This window comes from Nothoprocta perdicaria, unplaced genomic scaffold, assembly GCF_003342845.1.
Source record: "Nothoprocta perdicaria isolate Ctin4 unplaced genomic scaffold, notPer1 scaffold_1, whole genome shotgun sequence".
Classification (NCBI taxonomy): domain Eukaryota; kingdom Metazoa; phylum Chordata; class Aves; order Tinamiformes; family Tinamidae; genus Nothoprocta; species Nothoprocta perdicaria.
The window spans coordinates 2,236,174-2,246,721 of record NW_020454093.1 but is presented as its reverse complement, the minus strand read 5'-3'; the positions used below and the strand labels follow the sequence as shown (position 1 = coordinate 2,246,721).

The window sequence follows — 10,548 nt, the reverse complement described above, 5'->3', positions numbered from 1 at the left end:
TATATATTTAAAGTACATTTATCACATTACCATAACATTTTTATACATGCCTATGCAGAACAAAAAATCCCTACCACTTATACATATCTATGATATCAAGTTATTAGCACATATCCTACAAAATGAATTCATCCTGATGTCACAGAATCCTAAAACAGCTGAGGCTGGAAGAAGGTTTTAGAGATCACTTGGTCCAACTTCCACTGCTCAAGCAGGATCAGCTACAGCAGGCTGCCCAGGACCCTGTCCATGTTACTCATGTTTAATTCTTCCAGTTGAATAAGTTTAACATGCTCTTAAAGTTGTTTCCAACTTAACTGGTCAGCTCAAATTTTTAGTTATGTCATCCAAAACATATATTGGCTATACGTGTACAAAACATGTTTTCTCAGTGAGMAAGGAGAATAGACAGCATTGATGTTTTCAGTTACAAACATTTTTCAGTATGCTTTAATTATAGAAAGAATTAAAGAGCACGGGCTGTGCAGATATTACCTTGGTTTCTCATTGGATTTGTTAGCATGGCAAGATAAGGCAGCAGCTCTGTCTGAAGACACTCCGGTGGTAAACAGAAATTTGAAAAGAGAGATTTTGCTGCAAGGCAATTTTCTTGATACTGTTGTGAGGGGGGGAAAAAGTAAAATCATGATAAACTTTATATTAATATAAACATTTTGCATCATAAAAAAGCAATATTTTKGGGGGCTGCAGGATTATTATATGCACGCTATTGAACAGTGAGTCCAGAAAAGACATAAACACTCAGGGTTAACATATACAGAGCACAAAAATGTTAATTTCTTCAATTTTTGTCTTTTGTTGGACATTAAGTTTCCTGAATATATTTATCATTCAATTACAGTATGTCCTATCTATGCAGGCAAACCTTTTATTGCTGGACACAGCAAGACAGATATTAATTCAAATTAAAAAAAAATTGAAGCCTCATGAATGAGCTATTTTTGATAAACACATAAAACAAGAGCAGTAATTCATTAACCTTACGTAACAGTTTAAACTGTTTTAAGCTGTACAAACTTGAACTTATTGTTAGGAACACTTTATTTCAACACCAATTGTCTCTCTATAAACTTGGACTTAGGACTCTCCCAGAAATATGCTAACTTGAGCACAGGAAGCAGATTTTGAAAGGCCCCTRTTTTGTTTTTCCTCTGCATTTTGCTTATTTTTTAAGCAGCAGCTTATATTTAAGTAGGAAGTATATTTAGCAGGTTTAGTACCATATACAAATTTCCCACATACTACTGAATTCACTACAAAATGAGTGTAATGTGCAATACTTCGCTCAAAACATGAGGTGTTTACCTTTTTATTGATAAAGAACCATTGGGGCTTGTGTAGAGGACGAAAGCCCAGTCCTCCCTGACTCTGCGCAAAGGCTCTGGCTGTATTTGAATGTATGACACCTCGGGTAGCCACAGATGCGCTGTATTTTTCCATCACAGGTCGCGACTGAGAGAGAAATCAGGCATTATATGAATAAGCATCATCTCTGCACAGAGTAACTTATTTGAACAGGAACACATTCTGTAATTTCCGTCACACAGAGGGAATCAGAATGCACTTAAGTTACCATGAAACTTCCTCAAAGAAACAGAATGGAAAAGCTAGCTCAAGTATCCAACAAATTTTTAGTATAAATTTATTGTACTTGAAAATATTTTTATAAAATTATATGTTATATCAGTGTTATTACAGTACGTTAGACAAACTGTACACAGGTGGCTGTATTGCTCCTACATTTAATGTAGTCTAGTATTTATTAAGAATTTACTGTTACATATAGTACATTAGAAGCAAAACAGTGCAATTACTTATAAAAGAAATACTTCCAACTATTCATAAAAACTAACGTTCAATTTTAGAATATGAAAACATGTATGTATAGAAAAGGACACTTACATTCCAATTACTACAAAGGACATCAGCAGTGCTCAGATATTCACTGGCTCTCACAACATCATCTATATTAGCGAAAAATTCCACATAGTTCTGGTGAAGGTATAAATTAAACATGCTTCCAGACATATGTGATTTTTCTACAATCTCCTATTTAATAATAATAAAGAAAAGGATCAGCTTAGATTTTAAACATGGTAAAAGGAAAAAATATCCGATAGAAACGATGATACATTTGGCTAGGTAGGGAACTGGTGCAMAGGGGGTACAAGGAGATGCTCATGTACAGAAGGGGGGCTGGTTTGCTTCTAGGGAAGAACAGGTGAAGGGGCAGAATCCATTGGTGTCTTCTACTCACCTCTGATGGGTGGGTTACCCAAGGGGGAATTTAGACCCTGCTCAGCAGCGTAGCAAAAGGATAAGAGGCAACAGCTGAGGGTGGCAGCAAAGGAAAAGTCCACCCTTCACTACAAGTTGTACAGACAAGGTGGGGGAAATTGCTGTTCTTGGGGCTGATCACCTGGACACTTGATCTAGTTTTTACTGCAGCCTGCTAGAGCCACAGCCAGCTTAACTACTCCATAATTTAGGCACATTTAGTATACATATATTGAGGCTATTACAAAATTACTATGCATAAGCATTTGACAAAAAAAATTAACTACATACCTCAGGCTGGATAAGCAAGGTGTCTCGATGGAATTCTGATAAGTGAGAAGGCAACTGAGGAAATTCTGATTGTGATAGTGGTTCTCCTATAGGAAATTTTACAATCTTTAATCTTTCAACTTTATAAATTATGTCACTTTACTACACAACATAAAGACAGAATCAAATTTCTGATGTTATATTCTTCCTTAAGAGTGTAAATAAGATGAGAGCAAGAACAGATGTAGAATCATCTGAGACTAACATTTCACAGCTATGGAAGGCAACTGTTAGCTACAGTTGACTAAAGAAAAGCAGGTTACATTGTATAATTACACTTGCATCAAGTATTCTCTGATAACTGAAAACAATCAACATTACATACTAAAAAACATAAAACTAGTTATACTTTGCTAGCAAAACAGTTTATTTTATAGTTTAAATAGAATGTATACTGAAAGGAGATTTTATATATATACACACACACACTTTTAAATATACTTTTATTAAATATATTTAAAGTTTATATTTACTATATGCATATAAAATATAGTTATTAATATAAATGCATTTTATAATATTTATAATATAATCACATTATATATAATTTAATATTTTATATAATTATAAATATAAGTATATATTTAAACTCTCAACTCATAGAACTCATGATGCAAAACTCATGCCATTATTCCACATTCTTTCGTCTCACTATTTCTCCTCAATTATTTCTGGGACTGAGGCTGTTAATTACTAATTAAAGGTGAATAACCAATGGCATAACATAGCCTGCTGTAGCTTTACTTTAGCAAATGTGACTTCTAGCAATACATTCTTTTAATACTGAAAAGAACTAAATCAAGATTTTTCTTACTTTTGCAGTAAATTATTTTCCCCAAAGCATGAAAAAGAAAGATGGAGGCATCTTTGGCACCAATCGCTTGGATGTCCTCCTTTTCTAAAGTATCCAATTTATTTTTCCGTCTTGCTTTAGATATTCCTGCTTCGCATTTCAGCGTGGAGGTCCCTTTCTTCCTTGACCGAAAGGAGCAGTCCACTGAGCAGTCTACCAACAAAAACATCATCAGAATAAAGCACATTAATGTCTTTAACAAAATAATAGGGAACATTTTTACGTTCTAAACCAAAACAATAAAACATCTTACTAGAGAAAGCCAATTTACAAGGAAAGAAGTGCAGTCACCTAAATGAGGATGCTTCATTACACCTTTGCCAGCTAAGCAAAAACATAGGTGCTAGGTACTTCTTTGAAAAATAAGCTTTTACTCTGGAAGAGAAGTTGCTGTTCTTGCTTAATCATTTTAGCTCTGATGCACTCAACTTGTCTTTCTTTTCAATTTTTTGCCCTTCTTTTAAATTTCTTCCTTCATAAATTACAAAGTGCAGGTGTAGATACATGCAAGTCTTTTCAGACTTACATTTTCTTCAACTGTTAAAACTCTAGCATGTGCACCATCTGTGTCACATCCTYGCTAAAATGCGAGAGGAGAAAAAAGCTTTCCTTAGATGACTTTGATGACAGCCTGCTATTTCCAAAATAATGGAACACCATTACCAGTCTTATGACACAGTACAGAACTCGATTAAATTTACTTCCATATTTCTAGGTTGAATGTTACGCTAACACCATCTAACGTTTCTTAGAAAGAACTTTGTTTTTACAATAACAAGGTTATGTGAGTTGTATGCATTATTTTTCAAAGAACTTTGGGCTTCCAGGATTTACAGAAAAAGTAATAAGAAGTCTCCTMTTTTCTTTCAATGTGGTAAATAAGAATGTATTTAAAATAATAATTCCAAACTATATCATTTGAGTTCTGCCCACCTAAATACTTCCAAATGTAGTGAAAGACCAGACTTCACAAAGATATCCTATAAACCCCTCATGCCACCTTCCAACATTTCTATGTACCTGCTCTGAAAGACTGTCAATATCGATCATTTCAGCAATGTCATACACAAATCTTTGTGCTATTTTAGAAATATTGTCAATGTAGAGAGTAGGACACAAAAAATTACTCACAAACAGGGCAATAAAAAMCATGCCTTTCATATTAAGGTCACATTATACAAGTTTTGATCAGTAATAATGCTGATAACTATCAAGAACTAAAAATGGCATTGTCTTAAATTATATCAACACACACATAAAAACATTGATAGTAACCAGTTTTGAGATTATGTACGAACAGGTATAAACCCCTACCTATTCAGCTTCAGACCACCCTCTCTACCCCTTGCCCCAGACAAAACAAACAAACAAACAAAAACCCCACAACTTTGTCTTTTTTATTCCTGCTCCAAAGCACTAGGTCAGAAACACTTCTGCACAGCTTGCTTAACTGAGTCTGCAACAGTGCAGTGCCTTTGCAGCCAAAGCTGCCAAAACGTCATCTGCTTTCACTAAAGACATATTTACCTTTCATGGAAGAAAACTGAAGACTGTTTATTGCACTTCTTATATCACCCGAACACCCTCTGCAAATCGACTCCAGAGAGGTTTTATCAGGAGCATAATTCTTTTCTCTATTCTACAAGGAAAAGCAATARTTTACAACACCCAAAGTGATAAGGAAATCTCAAAACTCTCAATATTGCTAGCTTTTTATTTAAACATTTAACCATATTTTATATAGCAGTATTGAAAAAAAAATCTATATACAGATTCCATTACAAGCTGTCAGTGTTAATTTGATGATAGTCAAAGAGGTCAGGAATAGTACAAGGTTTAGGTTAATGACCTCTTCCAGCTTTGATGGATACCCTGAAAATGACTTTTACTCCTGTTACTTGTGTGTGTGTGTGTGTGTATATATATACACATACATATACATACATGTGTGTATATATATACACACACACACGCACACACACACACATACATATATATATATGTATATGTATGTGCGCGCAGTAAGCAGACGGATTTCTGTTTCGGGAGCCTTAAAAAAAGATCTAAAATATGCTATCGGTAAATATTTTAGGTATAAAAGCCTGGAGTGTCTTGAGTCTAGCACTGCACAGAAGTAACCAGTTTTGACAGCTTACCATGGTAGCTTCTATTGCAGCTATTCGATTAAGAACTCTCATCATATTTGTTGGTGCAACAGGCTTGAAACTGTTGAAATTCATAATAAAGTAGTATTAGTTTCTGATTTCTCATTCATCCCAATCATATTTCAGTGAGATAAAAGCTCTTACCTAATATTAGATATACACAGCTCTTCTAGAATTTCCTTTGGAAACAGTAACCTCTGGTTGCTATCTCCACTGAAGTTATCCGAGATTATAAATACAAGGGGACATCTACTTGTACGCACAAATCTCCTAAATTGAAAAATAAGCATAACAAGAATCAAAGCCCACTTTACAGACAGCGGCTAAGGACAGCCCCTAAAAACTTATTTAGAGCTCACCTGAGAATTTCATGCAGACTGCTGGGTTCTCGATAGAATTGGTTAGGAATGTCCTATTCAAAACAAACAAACTGCTGTCACTCTGCATTGTTATGCATAACACTGGATTGTTATGACACACTATGTTGCTAAACATTTTTTTCCTTCCTAGGCACAGTGCTTTCAAAGAAATTTAAATGGTGCTAACACTGAAGATAACCAGGAAAAAAAAATCTTTATTATTAAAAGAAAAATAAAGAAAACTTTAAGAAGATTTTTATGTCTATCTTCATTTCCTAGTGGAGGAACCAGCTTGTTTGATTACATTTTGTATTAGCCACAGTTTTAGTCATATGGGTAGAAGAAGAGAGGAGAAACATTCAAGGTAGCATTCTCATTTAGAAAGAGTTTAGGATACTTGAGATATGAAAGTATCTATACAGGAAAGTGACTTTATGCATAGAAGTCACAGGAAAGCATGGTTCTTAATTTTTAAAGCAYTACTTGACTAGAATTTCTAACTCAGCTATTATATTTGTTGAAAGTTGATACACAACTTGGTTAATTTATAAAATTAAGATGACAGAAAAATGAATGAGCAGACAGGAAATGCTGGTCAAATTCCTAAATAAATGAAAGCCAAGTCTTGGCTTGCACTTTCTGTTATATCTTAAGAACTCTCAGAGTTCACTTCTGTGCTTTCAAACCATCCAATACCACATCCTGTGAAAATCCTTAAAATAAATAAATAAATCACAATAGTGAATTTCAAATGCTTTAATTATGATTGTATTAGTTTTCAGGTATCTTCTGTAACTCCTCAAATAACAACAGGATAATTTCTTTCCTTTTCCTCTCTCCTTAAAACACACATCTATAGTTTTAGAAGGCAAGTCATAAAGAAACATATGAATTTCCAATATTGMTTTGATTTACTTTATGATACTCTTATTTCTGTACGTGAACCAGTGTGCAAWTTCTGCCTGACAATGACAGCTTACATGGTTCAACTATGCATAAGATATGGTTTTAGCCTGCTGTGTGGACTCAGAAATACAGAAATTCCTCTGCAGTTGACAAGTTCTTAGCAACTGTAGTCCACTAGATGGAGCAAGTTAGCCTGTCAATATTAAAATAAACTTTTACTGTTTTCAGAACAAGATTTCAGAAGTTTTCACTTACTTCAATAAGAATAAGCTTTTTATCACTTTCTGAGGACTCCCCAAGCATCTGAAGTTTGTTATACTTATTTGCTCTTAAAATAAAATCTTGAAAGAGAGCTGCTTGGGCCTGACTTGGATACGTATGAAAATTTGAGTCTGAAAAAGAAAACTAATTAAAAATATGTATCCTATTTTATATCAAATAGTATATATATAAAAAAAAAACACATAAGAAATAGTATTCACCCTTGCAGTTTTCTGACAATAGCCATTAAAAACTAGCAGCCAAATCCTTTGGCAAATACATTACAAACACGGCAATTTTTAAAGTGTAGACTACAACTGGGAACAGAATCAAAGACACACTCATCTATTTAGCTTTATTTAACGTTCAAATGATTCCCCTGTAGCAACACAAACTCTCCAGCCTGATAATCACATATTGTTTTTGAGTAATTATTTTTTTAAAAAATTAATCATTTCAGACAAAAGCAAAAATAAAAGATCCTTATCAAACACTAATTAGAAAACCTTACATACTTTATATACTTTTGGATTCATAYGTAATAAAGCCAAAAAAATACAGAATACAAACCCCACAAAAGCAGCTGGGAAAGAAAAAAATGTAATAAACTTACCATGCCCAAATATACTTTTTATGTCTTCTTTTGTAAAGTCTAAAGTTATTGGATTGGTCCATTCTTGCACCTGAATACCAAGATCTTTTGCTAATATCTGTATAGTTGCAGTCTTTCCACAACCAGCTGGACCTGTTAAGAGTAAAACAGAGCCATCCTGTAACAGAAAAAAAAAAATCCAAGACATAAGTAAAGACTACAAGTTGAATGAAGACAAATATTTAATTTCTTTTGTACTTTCTGCAGTACTGATTTATTTTCCCAATTAAAAAAATATAAGTAATTTGTGTCAAAATTCACCTGTTGAGTATTCTGAGAGAAACGGCTAAATCAGAATGCWGAAAGCCTTATTTCCTTTTTGTTTGTTTTGTTTTTTTCCCCCCAAATGAATGCATTCAATTAACTGCTCACTCTTCAGACTACTAATATAATACATATTGAAGTCAAGAATCTGGTCTAAAAAACAATTTGATACTTTTAAATGATGCACTTGCAGAAGAATGCCTCTTACCATTCAGGCAGTTAGAGAGTCCTATTACATCAATTAGTGTTGCTGGAAATCTGCCAAGTTACTTAATCCATAGGAGGTGAAATTCAGTTAATAAGCATACACTGAACAGGTATAAACTGGCTCGATGCTACACAGTCAATTCAGACAATACTGCTGAACAAAGAACAGAATGTAGCTCTGCTCCTCATTGTAATATAAGCTCTAATGAAGTGTTAAAAAAGCTCTAATCTATGTTCTTAAGAGATTCCTTATGCTGCAATACATGCAATTACTATAAGTTAAAGGTTTTTCTGAAATTAGAAAAATTAAATCCAGCTTGTTACATATTGTTTTATACCTCTGTCAACTAATAGTAGCAAGATTACCTGCTTTGGTTTCCTCTGAAATATATGCATTTTTAGCCAGGCTTCAACTTCCTCAATTTTCTTCTTATGCACAGCAAGGTCATTCTGAAACCATGAAAATACATGAAATGCATATATACACATATATATTTATACATATACACACTTCTTTGTTTCTAAGACTATAATGTTACAATTCAAGAACAGAACGTATATTGACTAAACCATTAACTATTCAAGAGTAAATGCAACAATTAAGCATAATCATTGCAGCCTAACAAATTGTTGTTGTGGGGAAAAAAAAAAAAGCTAATAGAAATAACAAGCAATTTATCTTTCGTAAAGGAGCAACAATGTACCTCTGTTTGATTTTATATGTATCCACTATAGTTGCTGCTGGAGCKTGCATTTTTTAGGCCAGACCAACTTTAATACTACATAGGTTTTTGGAGCCGCTATAGATTTTATGCAATTTGCTTGCATGCTAGCAACTCAGTTCCTTTATAGAGATGAGCTATTAAAAATTATATATACAAGTTAGTGCAATAAATTATTCAAATCACTAAGCATTCAACCTTCTGAGATCCATAGCACATGTGCTGGCATATTTGAAACACAAAATGCAAAAGCTGCTCGCCGGGCAGAAATCATGAAACCAAGTTAACATGGTTTTAACACATACATTGCCTTTCTTTCTCCTCTAAAGCCCAAGCTCCTACAGTAACTTCATCACATCCTGAAGTGCCCAAGATGAGGCACAAGCGAGAAAGAAACAGCACACATGACTCTCATAGGACTAACTGCAAAGCTAGCTGCTGTCAAATAACTTGCAAGACAATTTCAGTCATCTATCCCTTAATCAGTGTGCTAACTTGCAGTTCTCTCCTTGATTTTCAAGTACCTGCAGTTGTCAGATGTGGCTGAAATTTGACAGTGTTTTGACAAAACTTTAGGAGGGGACGGGCAGGAAGGAAGATCTTAGTGGCATTACTTCTCCAGGAAATTAGGGAAAAGTGAATTTTCTATACATAGCTATAGCATTAATACCAATTAATCTGGTATCAATATATTAGTAAAACAWATACTTCACCAGATCAATAAAATAGTTTTAGAAACAGAGTTAGTTGCAACATAAAGGGAAAAACAACATGCTTAGGTTGCAAGGGCATCTTACTGTTACACCAGCACTTGGAGTGGCTCTCGTACCTGCGTTTCAGGTTTGTGTTTATCGACCCATGGCTCATCCTGAGAGGGGCTTTGATTTTGCCTGGATCGGCTGCAGGACGAGTCTGTTGAGGAGGACTTTGCCCTTTTCCTGGGCGCATCCTTGTGCTTGCTGCTTGTTGGCAGCGAGGACGGCGCTTGCTGCTTCTGGAGGCGGCTTCTCCCAGCGCCGCCTCCCGCTGCCTTCCCCGCGAGCGGGACAGAAGTGTTTGTGTTTCCAAAGAAGTCATCAAACGAGTGTGCCAACCAACCTGTCATCTGGTCAGAAACACAAATACCAAAAAAAAAAAAAAAGAAGAAGTTTGCTGTTAATGCATTGCTCTAACATCTTTTTAGGTTGACGTGGGCCCGTGGCTGTAGTTTTCCCGTTAGGAGCAAGCTCGGCTCCCCCGCGCCGGCAGGCASGGCCCGGCGGGGCCGGCAGCACCGCGGGGGAGCCGCCAGGACGCCCGCACAGGGACCGTTTCCCTATTTTTAGCCCACTTTGCATAGCTAGCAGCCAGCCCCGCACCCCTGCCCCCGGGTGCGCTCCTCCCGGCGGCCCGGCGCACCGAGACCCAAGCCCCGTTACAGCCGGAGCCGCCGCCCGCCCCGCGGCGCTGCCCACCTGTGCCGCGGCGGCGCGCCCGCCCGCGGCGCTCCCGGCCATGCTGCGCCCTGGCGGGGCCCATGCGGCGGGGCCCC

The 10,548-nt window shown here is 36.0% G+C and overlaps 1 protein-coding gene across 2 annotated transcripts in view; it reads right to left on the bottom strand.

Moving 5' to 3' along the window:
- RAD17 (RAD17 checkpoint clamp loader component) overlaps window positions 1-10,513 on the bottom strand; it is a 12,844-nt gene extending 2,331 nt beyond the window's left edge. The window contains exons 1-14 of one of the 2 annotated variants that reach the window (XM_026036060.1): window positions 10,472-10,513; window positions 9,847-10,122; window positions 8,662-8,745; window positions 7,786-7,942; window positions 7,167-7,303; window positions 6,006-6,058; window positions 5,791-5,916; window positions 5,638-5,707; window positions 5,009-5,120; window positions 3,443-3,634; window positions 2,590-2,675; window positions 1,924-2,070; window positions 1,327-1,473; window positions 496-616 (exon numbers count right to left, since the gene is read on the bottom strand). In XM_026036060.1, coding sequence (XP_025891845.1) covers window positions 496-616; window positions 1,327-1,473; window positions 1,924-2,070; window positions 2,590-2,675; window positions 3,443-3,634; window positions 5,009-5,120; window positions 5,638-5,707; window positions 5,791-5,916; window positions 6,006-6,058; window positions 7,167-7,303; window positions 7,786-7,942; window positions 8,662-8,745; window positions 9,847-10,122; window positions 10,472-10,513 — 1,750 coding nt within the window. The remainder of the gene's footprint in view (window positions 1-495; window positions 617-1,326; window positions 1,474-1,923; window positions 2,071-2,589; window positions 2,676-3,442; window positions 3,635-5,008; window positions 5,121-5,637; window positions 5,708-5,790; window positions 5,917-6,005; window positions 6,059-7,166; window positions 7,304-7,785; window positions 7,943-8,661; window positions 8,746-9,846; window positions 10,123-10,471) is intronic. The other variant, XM_026036067.1, reaches the window with a different exon arrangement.
- Window positions 10,514-10,548: the final 35 nt, after the last annotated feature.